Below are 27,281 nucleotides of genomic sequence, written 5' to 3' on the forward strand. Positions count from 1 at the left end.
TTGATTTTCAAATTACACTTCTCACACCTTGTCTCCCCCAACCTCATACCACTTCAACCACAGGGAAATGTCCCCTGGAAGGGATAATTTCTCCTGAAATCAATTAGTAACTGGTGGTAATAATAGGTCATATTTATTGAACGCTTACCATATTATGCCCCATACTGTGTAAGCACCTTTCAAGTGTTTATTTGTTGTTAGTTGTGTGCCTACTAAGTCTTGGACAGTTAAGCACTAAGGATGTAACAATAATAACAACAAAAAGTGGAAATCCATGTCCTCTTGGAGCTAATATTTTACTGGGGGAAGATAGACAAATTACACCTTTTCAACTTTATGAAGTTGTCACCAGAATTATCTCCATCTACCACTGAAGAAATTGAGGCATGGAGAAGTTTGGTAATTTGCTTTAAGTCATGGGGCTAGGTTAGGCCTGAACCAGGAACTAGCATCCTGCAATATCTTGCTGTACCATACTGCTTTTCCAAGTGTACTGCTTCTTAATTTATAGCTCTTTGTATTTCTTCGGTAATCTGAAGTCATCTACCTGCCAGCATCTGTACCCACATACTCTGCCTTCATTCTAATAATACAGATGAATTCTCTAAGTACCACTCTGAGACCAGTTTGTACCCAGATCCCTTTCTTTTTGTCTAGTCAAGGATCTTTCTCCCTTTCTCTTCTGCATTAGGTTTCTCTCTCTCTCTCTCTCTCTCTCTCTCTCTCTCTCTCTCTCTCTCTCTCTCTCTCTCTCTCTCCCCCCTCTCTCTCTCTCTCTCTCTACTAGCCCATTCTCAATCAGAGCACGTAAATGCTATTATTCTTTTAACACACACACACACACACACAGACACACACAGACACACACAAACACACTCTGATTCATATATCCACCCTCCTCCCTCCTTCAGTTACTCACCTGTTTATCTGCTCTTTGTTAAAAGCATAATTCCTGATGTTATCTATACTGACTATATCCAATTGTAATTCTTCAATTTTTTCTTAAAACCATTGTGTTCCGGCTATTGCTTCCTTTTTCTCCACTGAAATTCCCTTGTCTGAGTCCAAGGGCTTCCATATTGCTAAATCCATTTGTTATCATTGATATTTTACACAAATAATAACTCTCTTCTTGAAATTCCTTCTATTGTTGGCTTCCAGTTGACCACATTCTTCTTATTTTCTATTTGCCAGTAGCTTCTCCTCAGTCTTCTTTGTTAGTTTCCTTCATCTAGTCACACTTCTAATGACAGAATGATACAGGGCTCAGTCCTTGGTAATGTTTCTTATTTTGCTATACTCACTTATTTGGTAATTTCCTCTATTGGGGGTGGGTGGGTTAAATATATTTATGTAATATCTGGTGGATTACGTCGTTCCACTCAATCATTCATTCCCTGTGTCCCTGTAACAAGACTTCACATTCTTTTCTCTTGCAGTGTGACTAGCACTGAACAGTGCCTCCCTGTGGGTGGGGTATGTCTTACTCCTTTCTCTGGCTTGGTCATGTGATTGACCGGGTTAGGCCAATGAAATGTGAGTGAAAGTAACAGTCTGCCAGTTCTAAGCAGAAGCTTTAAGTGTCAACAATTTGCTCTTATGTTTTTCAAAAGACACAACATTAGCACATACCAGAAGGTTTTCTTCCTTCAGCCAGGATGCTGAAATAAGACAGAAGCAGAAGTGCAGCATGAAGCCCATGTAGCTACCAAGAAGTAATGTGAGCGTGAAATAAATATTTGTTGTTTTAACCCAATGAGATTTGGGAAACAGGGTTGTTACTGGTGCCCAGCTGACTAAAATACCATTTATGTCCTAAAGACTCCCTCATTTTATTTCTAGCTCAGTCTTTCTTTGTCTCCTAATCTACATGTCCAAATGTTTACTCAACATTTTTAATTGGATGACTAGCAAACATGTCAAACCTAACATATCCAAAACCAAATTCCTTTCCCCAATATACTCCCAGCCCCTCCCTCATGGATGCCATTCTTTTACTTGCTCAGGCTGAAAACATGGAAGTATTCTTGACTCTTCCCTTTATCATTAACTGTGCATTCTGATCAGGATATACTGTTAGCTCTGCTTTGAAAGTGGGTCTATAATCCTGCCAGTTCTTAACACTTCTGTTGCTACTGTCCTAGTTTAAATCACAGTTATTCAATGCTTGGATTTAAAAGAACCCCCTTGCCTCCACCCTTATTTCTCCATAGCTTCTTTTCACACAGCACTAATATTTTGAAATGATTATTAAAATTGCCATTCTTTTGCTCATTACTATTTATTAAGTCCCCATCTTATTCAGAGAGGTAGGTAGACCAAAATCCTTAAAATGGCAGAAACACTGCTAATTTGAACTGAAGGGGCTAGAGATATGGGATGGAGTGAAGGAAGACTGTCGGACTCCTTGGGTTTGATAGGAATGGATGATAGAGTGATTCTCCTGCAACTGGGCACTGTTCAAGAAGAGGGAAAAGTGACCCAAAGGTGATTCAGAGATGGGCCACTGCCTTGGTTTCAACAGAACAAATGGCCTCCAATTGAAGTCTTTAGGCCAGGACCATGCATAACCTTGGGGTAGAACCCTGGAGACAGGACTACTATCTCAGTGGGTTTGGAGGGCAGAGCCTCAAACTGCAGAGGAGTATTCTTGATCCTTAGGATTTGATGGAATTCACTGTGCTGGGTTTTGGACTTTCTTGGAATCCATCACCCTTTCCTTTTTTCCTATTTTTCTCTTTTGAAACGAGAATGTCGATCCTGTGTTTGTCCCACAGTTGTATTTTGGAAGCACATACCTTGCCTGGTTTCACAGGTTTACAGCTGGAGATGAATTTTGCCTCATGATAAGTTATAATAGGAGGAGTCTTACCCATATCTGATTTATGTGAAACTTTGGACTTCAGATTTTAGAGTTGATACTGGAACAAGTTAAGACTTTTGGGGCTGTTGGGATGGTGTGAATATGTACTTCATGTGAGAAGTACATTAACTTTGGGGGCGGGCAGGTACAAAATGGACTGAATTTTCATGCTCCCCCCAAATTCATATGTTGAAGCCTTAACCCTCAATGTGATGTTGCTGAGAGTTGGGACCTTCAGAAGGTATTTATGTTTAGAGGAGGTCATGATGGTGGGGCCTCCCTGATGGGATTAATGTCCTTAGAAGAAGAGAAGAGACCAGAGCTTCTTTCCCCCTCCCCTCCCTTCCCCCTTTCCCCCCTGTATGACAAGTGAGGACACAGTGAGAAGGCTCTCACCAGGAACTGAATCAGCCAGCACCTTGTTCTGGACTTTCCAGCTCCCAGAACTGTGAGAAATCAATGTCTGTTATTTTAAGCCTCCTAGTTTATGGCATTGTGTTAATAGCAGTCCAAGCTGACTAAGACATATGCTCTCTTAAACTCTAACGGAAGTCTGCATCATCTTTGAAGTCTCCAAAATAATTCTTCAGTCTTTGTGCTTACCATCCATGAAGATGGATTTCAGGGAAAGGTCACTTCTAAATCAGTGTATTTTGACACATCAAGTAGTGATTTCCTGAAACCTCTTGGCTTTCAATCACGTAGACATTAAATGAGCTACTACATGACCTTGTCTTTCAGCTTAGCAGATGGATTTTCCTGTATATAGGAACAAGTATCTCTTAATAGTAAGGTAATTTTATTAAAGACTTATGTTTTTTCCCTCATGGAGTAGATTTTCAAAATAAAAATATTTCTCTGAGCCAGAAAATGCATTTTAAGACAGTTCAGTATCCTTAGTTCCATATAGGACTGGCTTTTTCCATAGCACGAACTCACTAACATACATATGTATCACATTCATTCTGGATGATGCAGCAGTTTTTCTGTATCTTTAGAATGTTTGTATTTAATATGTGTCCAGTGGAAGGACAGAAATGCTAAGAGGAAATTAGGATGTGGACTTAAAAATACGGTTGACTAAGACCACCTTATTGCTCTCTGTTGCACATTGCTTTAATAAGTAGGTTGAAAGAAGGAAAACAGTGAATAGTATGTTAAGTTGGCGATTGTATGGTGATCAAGACAAACCCTGGATATGTAGGATCAAATTCTTGGAGATCCTCTGCTGCTTTTGTGTAGAATAAGTAATGGGGGCAGTTCACAATCTTGGCTGAGTTGCTCCTGGGTACAGAGAGAAGTCCAAGGGCTCTTCTTACTGCTTCATCTCCTGCTGCTGAAATAAAATGGCTGAAGAAAAGAGGGCGTTATTAGTTACTCTTTTATTTTTCTTCTCTATAACTAATCAGTCATCAGATTCAAGACAGGCTGATATTTCTTGATCATCACCCCTACTCTGCATCCCCATTGCCACTATCTTAAGCTGTTAATCACTTCCTACTGAATATTTCCCAGTGCTCATCATGCTTCTGGGTCTCTCCTTTCCACATTGTACATGCAGGTATCTTTCTGTAACACATGTATATCATCAGACTACTCTTCAGCTTGAAATTCTTCAGTGACCCCTGATGAGTATCAAGGTCTAGTCCAACATCTTAACAGAAAATGTTGAAATATGCGTTAAGTCCAAAAACATTATGTTTTTTCCATCAGGACTATTTTGCCGTCTTATAACACATTCAAATTCCTTTAAAATCACCTTTTTGGCTCCCAACTTTCCCGATGCTGCACGCATGGGCTCTGTTTGTCTACTACTAGATAATCTTCACTGCCCCATACTCTTTTACAATCAAGGGATATATGCTTTTCAACCTGTCTATAATTGTCTGTCATCAGTTTTCTCCAAAGGAATATGAGCTTCGTGAAGTCAGAAAGTATGTCTTATTCACTGTTTTGTCATCGGGGCACAGGAAAATTCTTAATACATGATAAATATGTTTAGATAAATACTCTTCAATTTAAATAAATAGTCTACTCTTTTCTCTAAAATTGCCAATTATTGTCATCTCACCTTTTGATAGGAACTTGGAAGTAATGTTGGCCATTGTCCTGCCTTGTATTTGAATTTTCCACTATCATCAGGCCTCTTGGAACACCTCAGACAACAGGGATCTCACTACCGCCTAAGGAAGCCTGTTTCCTTATTAGGTAGATTTAATATTTATAATTCTCTTCTTTATGTTGACCCAAAATCTGTATTAAATTTCTGTTCTAATCTGTCTACCTTTTGCCCCATTGAACCCCATCTGTTCTTGCAGACATCATAAATAATGGAAGGTTTTGGCTGTTGATGTATCTTGCTGCTGTAACAGATTTTACTTTGTGGAGAAAAAGACATTATTCAGGAGCTTCCTAGTACATATCCGTACCTAATGCAAGGCGCTGTTCATTGCAGTATTAGCCAGTTAGACCAAAGCATTTAAGTAACATATTTATCACTGAACAGTGAAAGGTTATGCTGATAAAAACAGTGCATAGCATGAGCAATATACTTCAGGGAAATGTACAATTCTAAACCGGGCATTATGCTTTCAATAATGAAAGATTTAAAGTCATCCTAAAATACAGTGGCTTTTTGCAATTTCATTAAAACACCAAATTGAATAGAGATGATTCTTTTAACAACATATACTAAAATGCTAAAATTTGGCTTAAGAAAGCCTGATACACTGGTTGCAAAATTCAGTCTTAAAAGATGTATTTTCCACAACATACTGGAAGTCATATTTTTACTTTCCTGTAAAGAATATAACTTGTCTTTTTTCAGTCATTATCTAAAATAATACTAAAGAATCTGGTTAGCAAACCATGTATATTGGCAGTTTATTTTTTAAGTATCAAGCAGTATCACAGGTATTGTCTAGAGCTGAGGTAATTATGTAGTTGACATAACAAATCAGAATATTAAAATGTGCAGAAACCTACTTTGTATTTCAAAGGTATATAAACATCAATTATTTATTTAAAAATTAAATAGTACATGTTTATATTTGAATGTAATCATAAATTGTTTTCTTATATAGTGCCTTATGTTTCTGAGTAATGACTTGCTGTGTGAACTGAATGGTGAAAATGTAAATTTTACATTTAGTGAAATCTCAGATACATTTTAAGTGTTTCCCTATTGTAGTCAGGATCAGTCCTAGGAAAAATTGTCTCTTTACCACTCACAAGTGCGTTTGTAATCAGCTACCATTTTTAGCCACCAACAATAAGATGTGAGGGGAAGAGAGGTCGAGGTAAATATTGAGCTTTCAAGATGGATGGAGGTTGCAAGAGGAGTAGGGTGTAGAACAGAGAAGGGGAAAAGATACACAATGGGTAAACTCTGTACAGCCATCAGTACCAACACATGATACTTTACACATGAAATTAGGGGAAATAGACGATAGTTCACTCTTGCAAAAAGGATAAGACAGACATCACCTTCTCTTTAAAGTCAAGGCCTCCACTTTGTATCCACATAGTAAGACTATCCACAAAAGATTTAGAGTGTAAAGTTGGTAATATGCATGAAGAATTAATAAAACTCGAGAACTGGAGCAGTACTGAGTTTAGTCAGATAGGGAGCTGGTATAATTTCTCTGAATTTGAGAAAAAAGTCAGGCAAATTTAAAATCCAACATATAGTCACTGAAAATAGCCACTGACAGAAGGATCGGGTCCTAAGATGATTAGTTGTAAATGTGTTGCTAGCCAAGGTAAGGCAGGGAGGCAATGTCCTCAAAGAGAATCATTTGCAGGAATTGGGAGCATCTTCCGAGAAGGGAGTAATGGCTATTTTGAGCATTTGAAAAAAAAAACAGTAAAAGAGTAAACCTCTCGACTGAAAAGTAACCACAGAAAGCATTACCTAACCAATTTCTGTATCCAGCTTTCTAGAAAGAAACTGTTAATGAGCTATTTATGGATTCCTGAGAAAATGGAGCGTGAGAGCAAAATTCCAGGTCAGCCCAAAGAGAACAATGGAATGAGGGAATTAGGAGTACATGTTTCCAGTTGCTATAGTAGGTATACCTTCTCTGGGTCGTGAAATTAAGTTTAGTCATTGTCTGGCTGAAACATCTATCTTAGTCCTATAAGGCTGCTCTACTAAAATACCACACTCTGAGTAGGTTATAAACAGCAGTTCTGGAGGCTGCAAGTCCAAGATGTATCTCAGACTTCTGGAGGCTGCAAGTCTGAGATCAGGGCACTGATCTCAGCATGGTAGGGGGAGGACCCTCTCCCGGGTTGCAGACCGCTGACTTCTCGCTGTGTCTTCACATAGTGAAAGGGGCTGGGGATCTCTGGGGACCCCCTTTTATAAGACACTAATCCCATTCCTGAGGACTTCACCTTCATGACGTAAGCACCTTCCAAAGACTCCATTTCTTACTATCATTATCTTTGGGGTTAAGGTTTCAGCATCTGAATTTGGGGGGAACACAAACATTCAGACCATAGCAACATTCTTCTAGGTAAGAGTTTTAAAGGTGATCCATGTAGTGAATATGGCTCCCACCTGTATTTTGGTTGCCCTACACCTTATTTTTAGAAACTAAATCTACTCTTAAAAATCAGGATAGTTTACATTCATAATCCAAATGTTCAGTTTCTCTTAAAAATTAGATCTGGAAACCCCGTTCAAGTTCCAACAAGGCAACAGGTAAGTACAGTTGCCTTTTGTAGAAAGAATATGATTTGATTAGTTCACCATGGTTTCCAACATAGCCTGTTTCTCCCTGACACTAAAGCTTAGTGTCAGTACTCTTTTTTTTTTTTATCATGCTTATGCCATGAGTTTTCTTTGTAATAATAAATATTTCTCTGTGTCTATGTCTCTATCTAGAATGGAAAATTGAATCAGTTTAAACACTGACCTCATGTTAATTGCATTTCAAGACAATAGATAACACATATGTTTTTGTTGAAGTGTAAAAATTTCCTACCTAATTCTTTTGAAAACCTTCAGCCCATTTATCACTTTTCCATTATTTTTCTAGCTTCTGTGGATATTAAGCACTTGTCCTATGCTCTATACTCAACAATAAATAAAAAAAATCTTATTTAATGCTTACCACACAAATTTTCTTAGGTAATTTGGTTTCCTAGAGTCTCTACTTGAAGGACACAGTTACCCTGAATACCGCACGAAGTAAGCACTAGCAGTAATTAATCCTGGTGTTTCAGACTGTGAGTTTTATTTACAGTATTATTTGAACATCTGAAATGTAAATAGCCTGCATAAGCTGTTTAAAAAACAAAGAAATTCCTGTGAGGATGAAGATCAGGTATTAGAATGTTATCCCTCCACTCAAGCACCTAAAGTAGCTGACTATTCTGTTCCTTGGCATTTCTTTAAGTGAAAAAATACATTTTGTTGTTTTGAATTTTTTGTGTGTCAGCACTTCTGAAATCAAAATTTATCTGACGAGATAGACATTTAATGTGGCAGTATTTTCTTCTTAAATCTCTAAATAAATACTATTAAATTGATAGCATCCAAGCAAGGAGAAAATTACATAATGCTCATTACCTTAATGTATGCACTTAAAGATCCTAAAGAGTAAGCAAAAATACTAAAGAATTTTGGCATAATAGCAGTTCGAGAAGAGAAACAGTTTTGAAGGATAATCTTTCAGATCATTACGCTCTGAATGAGGCTGACCTGAGTCTGTCGTCATTGGCCATATTTTTAATTTCAAACTGTTTTCTCTCTTCCCTAATGTACTGCCAGAGTTTGAGTTACCTTACTTGTTTAGTCAAATTATGTTCAGGCTACATGAAGAGATTCAAATATATGCTTAAGTAAAACCTGGATAGAGAATCAATTTGTTGCTGGTGTCATCAACTATTTATCTATTTTGTGTGTATGTATATATGCATATATGTTTATACATACATATGTGGATGCAACTTGAAATATAAATAATATTTGCATTCTCTGATGGTTTCATCCTTAGTTTATATAATTGAAGCTTTGGTTTTCCATTTAAGAAATCATGTAGAACATATACTCCATATCTGCCATTTGCTGGATCTCTTGCCTCTTACATTCATATGATTTGGCTGGAGTGGGGAGATAATTATGTAAGTACATATCAAGTCTGATTAAATAAGGGCTAAATTTGTCTGAATTAGGATCACATTCACGAACTCTGATAGAAATCGTCAGGAGGAAGATGAAAGGCCATATTTATTGCATGATTTAAATTTTGTATTATATTTTGAAAATATATTAAGGAAACTTTTAAGACTAACTAGACCACCTGGGTCACCATTGGTGGGAACGGGATTCTATCTTTGGGTCTGCTCGAAGACCTTCTGACAGAATGACCACACACACACACAAAATGAGGATATGGGAAATGCCTTTTTTTTTTTTAAGTTTATGAAGTCATACCCTGAATAAAAAGGGGAATTGAAACAAGCAACTATGTGCATGTACATATAAATACATGCCTATATCTGTATGTTGCCTTTACCTGATGTGACAAATGAAAACTGTGTATAACTCTCCTCTTACTTCTCCATTCCCATATTTTCTCCATTATGGCCCGATAACCAGATACCTGTCTTGACTTTATCAGAATTAATTCACTCAGCAAGTATTTATTAAGACGCTTTATATGTGAGATACTCTATAGGTGCTAGGCATTCAAATATGAATGAAAGGAAACATGAATAATTTTATGATTAAGTGGGATAAAAGCAGAGGGCAGGCATTGTTAATAAAGTTTAGAATATACAGTTATGGAGCTAAGAGCCCTTTGGTTCTCCTCTGCTGGACACTGTCCAAGTATTCCATTGTCACCTACAGTCCTGCTCTTATTACACCTCTTACAAGCCATCTTTCCTTAGACTACAATCGTCATTATTATCCTTATTTATATATGAGGAAAATGAAGCAAGCAAAATTTGCAACCTGCCCAAGATGACATAGTTTATCAAGTTGCAGAAATGAGACTAGAATTCCCCGGATCCTATATACAGTGTCATACTGTTCATATCATTACTTGCGGTCTCGCCAAGATGGTTTAAAAAAATATAGACAATAGATGAATAAAAGACAGTCATGATTAAAGAGATCAGTAAAGTGCCTTAATGGGTGATGGAAGTTTTAGGTCTCTTACAATTTATTCTTCTCAACAACTTCTGACCTATACTTAGAATTTCTGATTTCTCCTGGGCTCTCTTGATTTTTAATCCCTGATACATCCAAAGGTCTGAGAAGGGCATAACAAAAAGCAATTTATCATGTTGTCCAGCACAAATCCATATTTCCCTGGGGCAAAGCAATGAACCTTTGAGTTTCAAACATCTTAGGATATTGAGCCCAAACATTCAGATTTCAGACATAAAACTAAAAGGAACTAATAGCCTCTGGAACATGCATTCTCAGCCTTAATTCTGTTCACACTTCCTCAGCAAGAAACAGTAGTACCGTAACACATACAGGAACAGTTCAGCTCTCTCCCATGTCCTGGGACCAGGAGAACACAGGAGGAATGATTGACCGATTAAAGCAATATAATCTATACATAGAAGGGAGAGGAGACTGTGTATTTAGTAAAGGCCATTTCTAATGTGCATCTGGAACCTGTGCCAGAACTTTAATGGATACCTTGGCAGCAGGAAACTGTATTGTACTTCAGATGCTACTATTAGGTGGCCCCCTGCTACTGGTTCTGCTGACAAGCTGATTGAACGCATAGAAGCGAGGGCTATTTTTTAGGGAGCTCTGGCTTCTGCTGGCATAGCATCATTTTTAAAGCTTTTTCTACTCACTTAAAAAGACTCTGATTGAGGAAGAGCTGAGGACTTGCTAAGAGAACACTTAACTTGCCATGTAAGTAACTCACCTGCCTTCTAAGAAGTTTTCTTGTGTTTGATCTGCAGCTAGCTCAAGTGACTGAGAAATTAAGGGGCAAAGTGGTTTTAAGCGCCAAAAGGAAGAAGAAGAAATCCCTAGGAAGCCCAGTAGGAAGGCACTCATATTTTCCTGTAATTTGCTATCATGTACACTTACTACCAGTGTGATTCGGAGTTCTCTTTTAGGCATCAGACAATCAAAAACCTTTTTTCATATTTTTTTCTTTGTTTCTCTCTGCAGAATTTTGAATAATTTCCTTATATTTACCCTCGTGGTCACTAACTCTCTCTTTAGTTTTGACTAATTGCCATTAAACTCATTTGTTTTATTTTTCATTTTAATTATTTATATTTTTTAAAAATCTTTTTTGTTCCTTTTCAAATCTTCTTAGTCATTTTTTGTAATTTCTTGTTCACAGAATATATTTAAAGATAAAAAATCTTTCACTGTGATAAATATATTTTTATATATTTGGAGAGAGTCTGTGATAATTCCATTATCTGAAGTACTTGTGAGTGGATTTTTTTCTATTCTTTTGGTTCTTGCTTATGGTGCCTTGTTCCCTTTGTGTTTGGTACTTTTGTCTAAGCTGCTCATTTTCCTTAGACTTTTTAATTATGAAAATTTGGGGTAAAAGTTCATTCTTCCAGAGAGTATTGACATTTACTTCTGTGAGTCTAGGATCTCTAAATTATATTCTCAGTTTGGGGTTTTCAGATTACTGAGACAGTGTGAAATGGGCTGTAAATCTGTAGGAGGGCTAGATTGTGGTTCTAAAATCTTAATCACCATTTTTAACCAGTGTCCTCTAAGTACTTTAAGTTTGAAAGAGTTAGTTTTCTTGTAGTATTCTGCAGAGTGGGTTATTTCTGGCCCACTCTTTCCCTGAAGATACAACCCTTTGGCATCTCAGTTGTAAGAAGATAGATTTCCTGCCTTGGGCAGGTTTTGTCTTTGGTTACTAGGCTCTACACATAGTGAAATCATGAACACTGAAGTTCAAATTCACTTTTTTGGGAAGAAAATCTCAAGATAAATGCTGGCTAAACATTGTGCTTATTTGACTGAGTTCTTCCGTCACTAAACCTCAGCTTTGGGAGTACACACACATACTTTCATATGTCCTGCCACATTACTACAAATTGAAATCTTAATAAAAAACACTCTAGGAAAGAGATTTGGACTCATGTAAATCTAGTCTTATAATTTATTTATTTTTTCCCCTGAGGTAGAATGTCTCTTTATTCTTTTCTCCATCTTATATCAGCTTTGCTACCAGAACTTCTGGAGATAGAAATATATTAAATTTTCATCAATAAACACACACACACACACACACACACACACACACACACACACACACACAGACTATCTGCACATTTAGGCACTTGCCAGTATGCAGAGATATAAATTGACTATCATCCAACTCCTGCCAAATATATGGCTGAAATAATGGCTAATTGAGAAAGAGAATGAGATTCTCTCCAGGGGTCGTGCCATCCATCCACTTCTATAGATTTGTTCACAGTAGCTAAGACATGGACACAACCTGTGTCTGTTGGCAAATTAATACATAAAGAAAATGTGGTGTATATATATGCAATGGAGTATTATTTAGCTATAACAAAGAAAGGAAATATTGCCATTTGAGACAACATGGATGAACCCGGAGGGCATTAAGCTAAGTGAAATAAGTCAGACAGTGAAAGCAAATACTTCATGATCTCCCTAATATATAGAATCAAAATAAAACAAAAGAACATGACCTCAAAGAAGCAGAGTAGATTGATTCTCACCAGGGACAGGGGGTGGGAGAAAATGGGGAGATGTTGTCAAAAGATAACAAATTTTCTGTTTTAGATTAAGTTGTAGGGCTATAATGTATAGCTTGGTGACTATAGTTAATAATACTGTAATTGTATACTTGAAATTTGCTAAGAGATGAGATCTTAAATCTTCTCACCACACAAACACACAAAATAGTAACTATGTGAGATGATGGATGTGTTAAACTTTATTGTGGTAACAATTTCACAGAGTATACGTATATTCAATCATCACCTTAAATTTACGCAATGTTATATGTCAGTTACACCTCAATAAGTCTGGGAGGGACCCCCAAAAAACTCATAAAGGTCACTTGTCAGCAGTTGGGAAAATACAGTTGGGAAATGGCAGAGGTGTTTTGGAAATTCCATTTAAGAAAGCATGTGAGGAGAAGATAAGCTATGATGGAGACAGTTTGGGTGGAGAGAATTTAACAGATTGGAGATGTTTTTAGGATGAAAAATTAAAAGAATCCAATGATGTATTAAATGTTTGAAAGGAGTCGAAGGTATCAAGAATGATTTCTAAGTTTAACTCGCTCAGTAACTGGGTAGAAGAGAACATTGGTAAGGACCAAGTTTGGGAGCGGAAGAGCTTGGTTGTACACTTAGGCCTATTGATTTTTCAGACATTAAATTGTCTTTGAATAATCTTTTGAATATCTGGAGTCAGGGAGTCATCACCCCTCATAATTAAGTTTGTTAGTATGGCTAGGAATGAGATCGAGAGACAGAGAGAGAGAGGGACTATGAAGTGAAAATAGAAGGAAACCTACAGTTGAGCCATGAAAAACTCCTACATTAAGGACCTATTAGAGAACGATGAGTTTGTAAAGAAGAAATAGCAATAGAAATAATAGAAATAGGAAGAAAACTAAGGGAAGCTAGTGGTAGAAGAGATATCCAGAGGAGGGCCACAGCATTGGTATTATTGTAGCTGGAGTCAAGAAAAGTGAGTTAGTACGTCCATTGCAGGGACAGAGAGGCCATTATTGACTGGACTAATACCAACTTGTGTAGGATGATGGGCTGGAAACTGGGTGGAGTACATGAGGAATGAATGGAAACTCGGAAAATGCCCAGCATCATTACGTACTTGTTTGAAACTGGATCCCTTTTTTTGTGGGGTAGTGTCCTTCTACACATTCTCACATTATACACAATTTACTTACTATAAGTTGATATTTTGGATTAAAGTATTATTTTTTTGTTCTGGGACTATTTTTTGCAATTCAATCAATGAATGTTTCATATAGGGAATTCCCAGCGTCACCTAGCTACTAGGTATACGTTGTATCAATATTTTTGGACTTTGCCAATATTTCAGCAGTTGCCATTAGAGACTCTTAGATAACATGTGACAATGGTTGTAAACATACTTGAGGGCATACCTTCATCATCTAACTTAAATCCAGTTCTGGATGAAACATGGCTGCTATTCATTTTCTCAGTATTCCAGGCTTTTCTTAGTTATTCTCTTTTGACTCTTTAATGTAAATTACAAAGTTATAGTCGATACTGCAACATCATGAACTCTGAAGTAAATGCAGGAAATTGCTCCACCTTGGGTGTTATTAATTCTAAATACAATTAGATTCTAACTATCTTAACTCTATTTTGTGTATATCCATTCTTATAAATTGCGTACATTTTTCTCAAAGAAGTCTCTGAGGCTTATCTGCTATTATTTTTTAGTAACATTACCAAAACAAATTTTTATAATTACAATATGGTATTTAAGAAAGATGAAATGTGTTATAGAATTGGCAAAGAGCCAGAAGGAGTTTTATTCCAGTAAGATGCTTATGTGCTATGATTACGTGTGCTGTTGTTATGAATTTGACATTGAAGGAGAATCTCTTGATTTATAAAATGATTGGACCTGAGGGTCACCTTTAAAGGGGAAGTGATGGAAAAATTTTAACCTTGATAGTTGGAAAAAAGCCCTTCATAAACCTTTCCACCCCACTCTCTTTTCATCTAGTTAAGCCTGTTTAAGAACTTAGCTCATTCATTTGTTACTCCAGGAAGCTCTTCACAAGCTCTTTGGATAGGAACTCTTATTTTTGGTGACACAGCATCCTGATCATATCTGTTATAACATGTTTCACATTGAAACTTTATGATTTTCTTTCTGTCTCTTCTGCTGAGTATTCCTGGATAGAAAACTCCAGTTTTCAGCAGGTTGCAGTCACATAATAGGAGCTTCATTGAATTGTGTTTAAGCAATAAAATAATTGCAATGTTATTTAGGGTTTTCTAGAAGATCTTTCTATTATGCAAAAAACCCTGAAAGGGTAGCTTTTAGTTCTGGAAATAAGTAGCAGAAAGAAGAGTGCACAGGTGCACATCCTCACATGGTACTAAGTGACCCCTCACACTGACTTCTTTAGGCCAGTGCCCCACCTTTATCTGAAACTTGTGATATAGAAACAAAATGTTAGAGATGGGAAAAACTAGAGGTCATCTAGTTCACTGGTCTCTGTCATTTAATAAATAAATCTCTGTTTTCCCCACTCCCGATGGAGCGACCTAATATGGGATTAAATGTTTTTTGCTGTATAATGGACATCTTCCCCCGCCCTCATTTGGTGTGCATTCCTCCTCCTTCTGGTAGCAGCATCCATCCTATTGCTTTTAGGAAGTCATCCGTCTTCCATTCTTAGTGTCCTGGTTCTAGAGCAGGGCAAAGGATTCAGATCCCCTCCTCATTTCTATACTTAGATCATTTTGCCTTTCATTATTGGCTTGCATTAGAAAAATACATGCCTGAGTTTGGTTCTCTATCTCTCCCTCAGTTGGACCGTGAATCCAGAAAAGGAGTAGCTGGATTTTTGTATTTACTATCTCCTTCCCATCCTTCTATTTCCACCCATGTTTGTCCTCAACATATGTTAATAATAGCAAGTCATAAATGGCCATGGACCCAAAGATTACCAAAAACGTGAAAGGGCAATTTAAAATGATGTTTGGGTCTATCAGATCTTATGATTTGGATTGTTTTTTATCTATAGATAAAATACATCATGTACGGAAGCCCACAGTTCCATTATCAACAATGGTTCTAAGCTGTATGTGTAATCAAAGTTATGACCTATTTGCGTAGAAATCATACTTTTCCAGTTACATATTCAATGGTTAAATTCCGCTAATTAGTTTAAGAATGCCCATTCAGTATATGAAATTTTAGACTCCATTAGATAAAAGGAAGAGAAACTGAAGATAACCTCTTTGAAACTAGAATTTTAATTAGAAGCCTTAGGATTTCAGAACAAAAATCTGTGTTCTGAATTTCTGTTACATATGTTTAGATGGATAACCTCTTTCAGACTTGCTTTCTTCTTTAGTGTCCTTCCCTCAGGAGCTTAAAAACTAAAATGAAATATCAGTTCACTAAAGGAGGCACCCTGCCTCAAGGTTTCACAAAGTGCATCCCATCTCACTTTCTTCTGAGGCATCTACAAGTGGAAAAAAGAAAAATTACTTTACCGAAGTCAGCCCCTCTGGCCAAAGTGTTTTGCACTTCCAAATAATGAATCCAAATTGGAAGGGGGAATAAAAAAGGTAAAATGCCAACATCTTGTTAAAACTTCTCGAAAAGGTTTTGCAATTTACGAAAGTAAAAAGAAAAAATGTATATTATCTATATCTATCTCTCTCTTTCTCTATATCTCTTTATCTCTCTCTCTCTCTCTATCTCTATCTCTACTTCTATCTCTCTCTCCCCCTATGTGTGTGTGTGTGTGTGTGTGTGTGTGTATGTGTGTATATATGTATATATAATTTTAGAGTCTGTCACCATTTGGTGCCTGTGCAAAAGAACACACACACACACACACACACACACACACACACACACACACCCCTCTACCTCTCCCTTTACTGAAATACAGAGCTGGCCTGGTAAAACAACTGGCAAAGTGATCACAGTTACTAATTCAGGTCTGTTAAGTACTCTTCTCATCAAATGGAATTTCTCAGCAAATGCCCCATAAGTTGCACAGGTGATGGCAATAACAAAAGCCTTACTCATAAAGGTTTTATTTTCAGCTATGTTTTGAGCTGAGTTTAGGTGGAGAGAGATAGTCCAAGTTAGAAATGAAGAATCTGGAGATTGCAGAAACAAGGAGGAAATAATTATATTGCAGCACTAAATATTGCAACCTGAATTTTAAATTTGATCGAAATTAACTTCTGGAGTAGATCCTTACTGGCCTACTTTCAGGTTAGCAACAGAAAACAATTGTAATGAAAAATGGAAAAGCTTGATAAATGCCTTTCAAAATTAAAATGTCTTTGATATCTGAAGGTTAACATTTTATTTTGAAACACTGATACATAAATATATCAGTGACACATGTAGAGGCAGGAATGGCTTGTACATTTTCATGTCAAGATTTAAATGAAAGTTTCAAATTATGCAATGAAATGTCATTGATGTAACTCTATCTAATGACCACTGCAGAATCATGCAATCATTCTATTCATAGAACATTTAATGAATAAAGGTAAATGTGAAGAGGAGAGAAACACCTGCACAAGTATGAGAACTGCAGAAGTCAGAATCACATAATGAAGGCTGGAGTTAATTGCTACTATGAGTGTTGTTACAATACCCTGGGCTTACCATGCACTCTCTACTCCTTGAGTCACATGTTAAAAGTCCCCACAAGGAAGTGATTAGTTTGTGAAATACCTCCTGGAACTATTAAACCATTGGAAATGAGTACAGTGATGTAACAGCATCGGGATCACAGAGACATCCTTGGGTGCTCCAGAAAGTGTGTTCTGGAAAACACTGATGTGGAGATTTGCTCCAGGGGGTAAAGCATGGCCTGTTCAGCTAAGTTTGGAAAACGGCTCGCCAGCCCTTTCAGAGAATCCTGTAAGCGTCAGCACGAAGAGGTTTGGAAATACTTCAGTAAAGAAGAATTTCACTTCCTTCCCTGCCTAGTTCTTGAACTTAGATGAAATTGAAGCCCCTTTTTCAAGTAATGCCCACTAACATCAAATAGAACCAATAAAGTAGGCACATCTTTTGGGAAATACTGATATAAAGTCACTTTAGGATTGTAATCAGTGTCAAGCTACTGTGTTTCCCCGAAAATAAGACGTAGCCAGACAATCAGCTCGAATGTGTCTTTTGGAGGAAAAATTAATACAAGACCCGGTATCATATCGTATCATATCATATCATATATCATATCATATCATAGCATAGCATATCATACCTGGTCTTATATAAGACCAGGCCTTATATTAATCTTTTCTCTAAAAGACGCATTAGAGCTGATTGTCTGGCTAGGTCTTATTTTTGGAGAAACAAGGTAGTAAATATAAATTACGTATTCCAGTCACTGGAATGGAATATCCTTCTTTTAAAGTTAATATAAATTCCCACATTTTAGGTTATATATCAAATTCTTGGAGTTTCATTGGCATGAGGTGGAATTTTAGAGGCAGTCACCATTTGGTGCCTGTGCAAAAGAATTGTGGTCTGGCTCTGCAAAGCTGAGGATTGGACACAGAACTATGGTGACTGCAGAAATAGAGGACCAGCTCATTTTAAGACCTTCATTGGATGAACGGTTCAAGCCCAAGTTCTCATCATTTCTCATTGGAGCACTGACAGTGTTCCCTTGCAATACCTTCCCCATACTCATACCAGAGTAATGTCTGAACTGCAAATTTGACCATGAAACACACATTTCTAACGTCTTTCAATGACTCCATATCATTTTCATGATAAAATTTTCAGTTTCTAGACTATATCACAACCATGATCTCTTTTCCAAAATTAAGTTAGAAAATGTTGTGCATTTATCCAGATGTTTTGACTTGCTGGATCCATTGAAATAGACCCTTCTAGCAGGACCTGACTATACAACAAAGTATGAGCCATGGAATGCAGCATATTTCCTCCAAGTGGATGCTCATGTTATTTTTTACATTACATCCATTTCAAACATTGGAAATTGGTGACCATGTTATTTTAGGCAATGTCTTCAGTTTTAGAAAGAGGGCTGTTGTGGATACTCTCATGAGGAAATTTTCTGGGCCTCCTAAAGCTTCATAGAAAACAAAATAAGAATTATCGTACAGTAATGCCACTGACTTGCAGTGTGACGTGGAGAAAAGCCCCCAATCTCTCTGTTACCATTTTGTTCTCTTACATAAAGCTATCAGAAAGGGAAATATATATAATGTATATATTAATATATATAATATATATATATATTTATATTTCCCTTTCTGATAGCTTTATGTAAGAGAAATATATATATATATATATATATATATATATATATATATATATATATATGTATGTGTATATATATATACATATATATATGGCTAAAAGCCCTTTGTGACTAAAGAAAATATAATGGGCACTTAATGAGTGAACCACATTAATGTGACCAAGTCCGTACATTGAATTGCCCGAATGAGCACTGTGATTATTCCCAGAATGGATGTGATTGAATATTTGTAGCATTCTATACAGGATAGAAACAGTCTGTTCATTTAGACTTTGACCATGGGAAGAATAGGAGGGAGAGGACATGCTTTCTGTCCTGTCACTCTTTAGGCAACATTTGCTGTGTGAGGACATCAACTCACAAGGTGTCCACTTTGTTATTTCTTCCTTCTGGCACAGCAGTTCGCTACTGTAATCTGTCTTTTTATCTGTTCAGGTAGCACCCATTTATGTAAGTTTTTTAGGCTTAATAAAGTGACACGATACACAGCTTTAAGCAAAGGGCTGCTGTATCCATCGATTCAGTTAATCAGGAGATGACACCATTGCACATGGAATAGAACCATTGTTCAGCATTTCCAGCAGCAGCATTGCTTGGTGCAGGGTTCTGATATTTCTTGTTAGGGAAAGGCTGAAGGCTTAAGTAGTCCTGATGGGAGACGCTTTGCACTGTGTACGCTTAATCCCCTCTTGAGCAGCATAGGTTTCTGAGAAATATATAAACGAATGGAAGACACTGCAGGTTATGTGCATTTTCACTTGAAGAAGATTGTCTTTTTATTGTTTCTTATTTTGTGTCAATAAGGACTGTCTTTTTTTATTGTTTCTTATTTTGTGTCTATTCTAAAGCTGTGAAAAGAAAAGTAGACATAAAAGCAGATGGAAATGAAGGTGTTACAACTGAGTAATGTGGTGTAGGAGCCCGAGCTTGGCAAGTGTATCATTCATTATACAGCCAAACATCAGTATTATTAATACTTTTAATGTTTTTAAATGTTGCCAAATGTTTCTGTTGACTATCTTATTCCCATGGCGTCCTGTAACTCTTTAAGGTCATTCAGGTTCTGCTTTCCTAATTACCATGGTGGTGAATTCAATTACTACTGTACTTTTTCAGTGACCTAAAAGAATAAATAGTTTTCCTAAAATGTTTTTCTCTGCAGAGAGTTTGAGTGTTAGAGTCGGGTAGGACTTTAGAGATTATCTGAATCAGTGTTCCATAAACTTGTCTGATGACAAGATTCTTCTGAGAACTTGTTTTAAAAATACAGATTCTCAGGCTACTTCCCCAGATATTCTATTAACAGTAAGTTTGACATGAAGGCCAGAATCTACATTTTTGTAAACACATATTCCAGATGACTCAGGATCAGGCAGGTTTGGGAAATGCCAAATTAGTTCCAATTTTTTTTTTTTTTAAATGAGGAAGTAGATGCCCTGATAGATTAAATATTTCATCTAAATTGTACCACTAAACAATTTTTTTAATTGAGATTAGTTCTGTACAACTGAAGCTGAAGTAGAATAATATTGTATGTCAACTATAATTAAATACATATATGAGTATATATATATATATATGGTCACGGGATGTGGAGTATAGCATAAAGAAGATAGTGGTATTGTAACAGGTATATAAGATGTCAGAGGGGTAGTAGCTTGGGGGAGGGAGGTTGTCACTTTATGAGGGGTGGAAATATTTGTTATATTGCTTTGTACACCTGAAACTGAAAAAAAAAAACGAGATTACTTCAGGCAAAAATGTTGATGGAAGCCTTTATGCATCCCACGGCAGGGAAAGGGAGAGTGAATTGCCTTAGAACTTAAGACTTCTGTATTGAATAGAACAATGTCAATTTCAAGATTATGGGAGAAGTGACAGGAGACAGTTTGCTGTGTTTACAACAGTGATTCTTAACTAGGGATGAGTTTGCTCACAGGTGACATTTGGCAATGTCTGTAGATTTATTTTTGATGCCACAACCAAGTGGAGGAAGGTACTGCTGCTGTATAGTGTATAGAGGTTGGGTTGCACTGAACACCCCACACTGCACAGGACAGCCCCCCCTCCCCAGACCCCAACAAAGACTTCCTTGGACCAAAATGTCAGTAGTGTCCAGGCTGGGAAACTCTGGCATTCACATAATCCCTTCCTGACCATCATCTCCCTGTGAAATAACTAACAGGAATACCTGGGCACATTTGAGAAGCAGGACACAGTCTTTGATTTTCTTCCTGATATGAGATAGAAAGCCTGTATCAAAGCTAAGCAGGTCATTTATTGGTCCCTGTTAGGCTATACTTTGACTGGATGGAGTTGATTTGTTTCCCTTAGGACCATACAGTAAATCCTTTTAGGATCCCTTCCCCTTCTTCTACTCAGGCATCTAGACCTCCCTATTTCTGGAGCACTTCAATTATATCTGCTTTGACCTTGCTGCATTCTGTACCTAGATCACCCAAACTCTGATTGCCTGGGGTCAGCTACAAGCTAAAGTGTCAATGTCTGCTGATTTTTAACAGAATGTGAGACAGAGGTTTTGGTCAAAATCTTAACCCAGAGGTTAAAGTGAATGGAATGCTAAATTTACTTAGATAACTTATTTTCCAAATCAGTCTGATTCTATTTTCTAATTGTTTCTCAATTCTATCTGCTTTCCATCTCTGTTATCAGTACTTAATTCAGGCCCTTATCATCTTTTTGAAACAAACACTTAGCTGATCTTTCAACTTTCCTGCCACTTTGGCCATCTTCCCACCCATTCTTCAGTTAACAATTATCTTTGTAAAGTATGTTTTCTCTAAGATTTTCTCCCACCCCAGCCTTTTCCTGATTAAACCAATTGGTAATTTCTTCTCACCTATAAGAGTGTTTCTCAAACTTGGATTACATATGGAATATTTTTAAAGGGGAAGCAAATTATTTCATATCACTTGTACCATCTTAAGATATTTTATTATAAAATCACTTATGTATGTATAAACATAAAACCAAGCCCATCCTATTTATGTTTAAAGGTTAATACAGCTATGAAACCAAAACATATTTTCAAATGAAAAATGAACCAAACCATACAACAAAAAATTCAAATTTGCAATATTACTTCAATGTGATAGATAATATTGTCCTGAAACTTCACCGCTGCTTTCAGTGGCTATAAGTTATTTTATTTTCAAATGCCTGTGTTATATAGTGAGCTGTGGCATGACTCAGTTTATCTAATTCTTCGTCTTGTCTTTGACTTGAACACATTATTTAAATACAAAAGCTCCCTCCATTCTTTTCCCATTACCCCAGGACAAATAAATATTGTACACTAAGTGTAACAAAAACGTGGAGCAATGATAAACACAGGCACTAGAAATTGATAAGCTGCATCATCCAGGCCTCATATTATTTTCTTATACTTCTTTTATATTATTGTGAAACTGAAAACAGAATTAAGAATTTTCATTGTTAACTCACAGAAAAGGTTGAGTTTGAGTGCTGTTTTCCCAAAAATGAGAACACTGACCTATAGAATTAACTCCAAATACCAGTGCAAAGCATATAAAGTCCTAATGTGCTCTGCTTTCCTCATCCCTCAGGCTCACCTGTGCCCTGCCCCCATTCTCTTTCAGCCCTCAGAGCTTCCCAACCTCCTGCCGTTTTGTGTTTTTCTATTTCTTAATCATGCTTCAAGACGTCGCCTAGGTACCACTTCCTCTAAAACCATTACTAGAACTCCAGGTTGAAATGGACCTCTCTTCTATGGGCTAAGGGCACTCTGTCCTTCTACAGCCTGTCTCCTCCCGGAGGGCAGTGGCTCTGTTCATGCCCTCACTCTGCCACGGTTCTCCAGAGCAGGCACACTACCTGCCGCTGGCTCTCAGCCCAGGGTCGTGGTCAGCAGAACTGAGCCACGTTCAAGTAAAGGACCAGCTCCGGTAACCGCACTGGGTTTCTTGTTTGTTTCATTTATTTGCTTCCAATACTTGGAACTGAATATTAAGAAAATATGATATGGAAAAATGTGCTGGATTTAGAATCAAAGGACTTGAGTTCACATCTTGTCCTGTCACTTGTTCTATATAAAATAATAAATAATTCCCATTTCACATCATTTTTGCAGCTGTGTAAAATTCTGGCATGTATTTAGTAAATATTAGTTTCCTTTCTGCATTGCTCCTTTACTTCCTTTTTACTTCTTTTTATGGCCTTTAGTGATTTGAAATTATTACTGTTACCGCTGAAGCTCCAGATCTATGTGGTTTTTGCAATTATTTTTAACCTTTTAAACTACAGTTACTTTTGCACCAACCTAATATATATATCTCCTTATTGCAATTCGACTAAGGTCTAGTATTAGTTATTTTTTCTGAATTGAGTTTCAAAATTATTTTATAAAATAGATGACACAATCAGTCTTTCCTTTCCATCTTCACAGATTACTCCATTTCCTTGAACTATTTGTATTTATTCAGAACATATTTCTTTTATTTTATTGCCACAGGCATAAGAGAACCTCTACTTTGTTCTTATTACCTGGAGAAATCTGTCCTCTTCCATCTTTTTGTAGTCTGTTTTCATCAGGAAACATCTATTTTAAGAAGTGTTTTCTTTACCTGCATTTTATTACTGAATTTTCTTTTTTATGTTTTCATATGGATATTAGAACCTGTAGCTTCAGTTCTTTTGGTAATAGGCTTAGGGCTCCCCAATAACATAACATTTCTTGTGGAAGTACGTCATGTGGAGGTCAGCAGTATGGAAAATTTCTCTAATCAGTGGGTTCCTAGCTTTTACATGTGTTTTATAAACAAAACTGGATATAAGGAAGATATAAAAGCAACTGAGACAGATGTAGCTGATGCTGACAAGGAAAAACAAAAAAAAAGGAATGAAAAGCCTGCATTTTGTTTTTATAGGATGAGATGTCAACTACAAACTACAGAAAGAGTTCCTAAAGGAACATTCGTAGTCATGGGAACTTCTTGGTACAAGAAAATTCAAGCTAGATGGAAAAGAAAAGCTTCCCAGTTACGGGAATAGCCAAAGGATGAGCTAAGCTACAAACGGATGTGATCAGTGTCACTAGAGACAAAGTATCTGAGTTTCAGTTGAACATCACGAGGATAGGAATAATGAAATCAATTTGTCATAAAGCAGCCAGAATGAGTCAATGACCCGCAAGAGATCCCTATTATCACAAATTATTCTCTGCTTCTGTGCCTTCCTAAAGACTGAAAGCAGTATGTGGCACAAGTGCTTTTGTATTGGATTAAGGCTGCACCTGCCATATCCTGACCCTTTTCACCTTCAACCTACTCTCCGAATTTAATATAAATTAAAACCTTGGTACCTTTTGGTGGAGAGATTCATGATTAACAGGAAAAACACTCTGAATACTGGGAACCTCAGAGTTTCTCAGAGGCTTTGTTTTTGCCCTGTTTGTCACAGTCATGAAGTGTGCCACCGTACCATCTGGTAGGAAATAAAAGAGAACCTTAGGATCTTGTTTTCTAAGTTGGGAATGAAGTCATCTGAGTTGGCAAATCTTGGTGAATGGTTATAAGTTTACAAGTGCTGACCTCAGACCCTTTTGTATCCATGTTGCTTGCATTTGGGCTACTTTAACTAGCATATGCCATTGCTAGAGACAGAGTGCTGTTTGACAGCTTGCACCAAAAAGAGAAATTGTCAGAACTCCATGTGTTTCTGCTTCTGGATCTCTTGTTTAGTATAACTATCTGTTTTAAAAATAAAATTATTAGGGCTATTATAACATGTACGTTGGATTTCATAATTTTAACTTGTTTTCAAGTTTATTTTAACTTATGATGAGGATACTAGTATTTATTTATATTTCACATTGGTTCAAAAAAGTTGTTTCTATGCTTTTATGTAAGCGACTGTGTGTGCAAAATTACATGTCTTGCTCTTGAAGAACTTGCAGTCTACTGGAGGAGTATGTAATAACTCCTCAGCAGAAGGAAAAGAGAAGGCACAGCCTGGAAGAAAATACTTGCAAAGGACATATCTGATAAAAGACTGTTGTGCAGATTCACTGATTGTAACAGATGTGCTGCTCTGGTATAGGAAGGAGAAGCGAGGCGTGTGTGGAGTCTGGATGTATACGGGGACTCTGTGCTTTCCACTCAATTTTGCTGTGAACCCCAAATGACTCTAAAAAAAATGTCATAAACACGATAAAGCCAATGCAACATGCTATGAAAGAAGAGTTTTAAGAAGTGTAGTAGCTCAGACAAGAGAGGGCGTATTCTGCCTAGGGAGGTTTGGGAGAAGACTTCACAGAGGCAGTGACTTTTAGACTGGGATTTAAAAGACAAGTAAGATTTTACCTGTAGGAAGGTGCAAGACAGGAATTACAGGTAGAGAAGGAGAAGGAAGGGTTTCAGAGGAAGGGAGGAAAGGAGAAGAAGGAAGAGATATGACATGCTCTGTGAATACCTTGTAATTCTCACTGAAATTAGAGCTTATTTTAGACATAGGACTAGTGGAGCAAGTTGGGAATTTGAGCTATTTGAGCCATTTTATCAGCTGTAATGATGAGTTTGGAGTCTATCTAGGGAGCAAGCCATTGGCTATTTGTGAAGAGGAGAAAAACTAACATGTACTGTGTGCTTACTCATTTGGTGGTGGTTGTTATGGATTATCACATTCAACCCTTACAGCTCCACTTGGAGTTGGATATTGTTGTCTCAGTTTGCCATTGAAGAAACTAAGGCAAAGGAAGATTAAATAACTGTCCTGGTTCACAGCTAATCAAGGGCAGAGCTGCAACTCAAATCCAGATATGATATCAAAACTCACATGCATGGCCACATCCACCAAGAGGTGGTATGGGCAAAATGTTCAACGAGGGATGGAATGAATGCAGATCAGCTATCATTGCTCATCTTTTGTTTTTCCAGGTCTCTTGCAAGGAAATAGACCAACGGCTGCAACCATCTGCAATCCTATCACACCTTCATGATGTTTCCCTTGGCTAGAAATGCATTAAGGAGTCTCAGGATTCTAGGCATTCAGCAAATGAGGGCAAGACAGAGCCACAGAAAACACTCCCCAGATTTTCATGACAAATATGGTAATGCTGTACTAGCCAGTGGAACCACCTTCTGTGTTGTTGCATGGATATTTGTAACCACACAGACTGGAATAAAATGGAACCTGTCCCCTGTTGGCAGAGTCACCCCAAAAACGTGGAACAATAAGTAACCATCACAGTTGCCGTAATACAGAATTGTTTCAACACCAACTTATCATTTGAGTCCTCCGCTGCTCGACTAAATATAGCATGATTGGAAAATTAAAATTCATTTGAAACTTTTAAAAAGTCGTTGGAAGTAGTCATTTCAGTGGCTGGTAGCAAGGCTGTAAGAGTGGGTATAGATTACAGAGGGTATGAATAGCAGCTATTTGAAAGGGGAATTGATAATGCATGCATTCTTCTGGCTTAATGATGTACACTAGCTATCCTTCAGTAGGTACACACACATGTACCTTGTGAATTAATTTGTCTGGCAAATCCTATTGAATCCTCCTTAAAACATATTTCTGATCTGACCATTTATCACATCCTTTATCTTTCTGTCCTTGGTCTGAACCACCATACTCTCACTGGGATTATCATGAAAACATTTCAGCTGGTCTGCCTGCTTCTGTGCTTGATGTTCCCCCAAGCCTGCCACCTCTGCCACACACACACACACACACACACACACACACACACACACACACACACACACACAATCTTTTGTAAGCCCAGTAGCCAGAATGATCATTTTAAAACATTAGCCTACTGGTAGCACTCCTCCTTTCAAAACCTGGTGACTCCTCTTTCACTTCAGAGTTAAAGCTAACATCCATCAGATGTACACAAGTCCCTGAAAATGCTGTACTGCTCAGTTTCACTCCTGCATCAAGACTTTTCCATTTGCTCTTCAGTCTGTTTGGAAAGCACTTTCTGCAGATCCTGTATGACACTCCATTGTACTTTTCAGGGTTGTGTTCACATGTTATCTTTTCAGAGAAGGCCTTTGACTATCCTTTTAAAAATTGCAACCCCTATTTAGACGGGGCTTTGTCTATCATACTTCCTTGCTTTATTTTTCTACATAGCAATTATCATCATCGGGCATAAGATATATTGTTTGTTATCTGTGTGCAATACTCCATAAAAGCACATCATGTTTCTCTGAATAAGACCTAACCGGAAAATAAGCCCTAGCATGATTGTTCAGGATGACATCCCCTGAACATAATCCCTAATGTTTCTTTTGGAGCAAAAATTAATATAAGACCCAGTCTTATTTTCGGGGAAACACGGTAGTTGCAGATTGTTTCTTTCATGACTTTGTCTCTGCAACAGAACCTGATAGATTAGGCGTTCTGTAATTATTGGTTGAGGTAATGAA

General features: G+C 37.2%; 1 protein-coding gene across 3 annotated transcripts in view; it reads left to right on the top strand.

Moving 5' to 3' along the window:
• Nucleotides 1–26,139, top strand: part of LOC117022452 (cytochrome c oxidase subunit 7B2, mitochondrial) — a 100,412-nt gene extending 74,273 nt beyond the window's left edge. For 2 of the 3 annotated variants that reach the window (XM_033106526.1, XM_033106529.1), the window contains one exon: nt 25,779–26,139. In XM_033106526.1, the coding sequence (XP_032962417.1) occupies nt 25,837–26,082 (246 nt within the window). In that variant the 5' untranslated portion in view covers nt 25,779–25,836 and the 3' untranslated portion in view covers nt 26,083–26,139. Of the gene's footprint in view, nt 1–4,944; nt 5,072–25,778 lie in introns of all 3 variants that reach the window. The other variant, XM_033106527.1, reaches the window with a different exon arrangement.
• Nucleotides 26,140–27,281: the final 1,142 nt, after the last annotated feature.

This window comes from Rhinolophus ferrumequinum, chromosome 5 (genome assembly GCF_004115265.2).
Source record: "Rhinolophus ferrumequinum isolate MPI-CBG mRhiFer1 chromosome 5, mRhiFer1_v1.p, whole genome shotgun sequence".
Classification (NCBI taxonomy): domain Eukaryota; kingdom Metazoa; phylum Chordata; class Mammalia; order Chiroptera; family Rhinolophidae; genus Rhinolophus; species Rhinolophus ferrumequinum.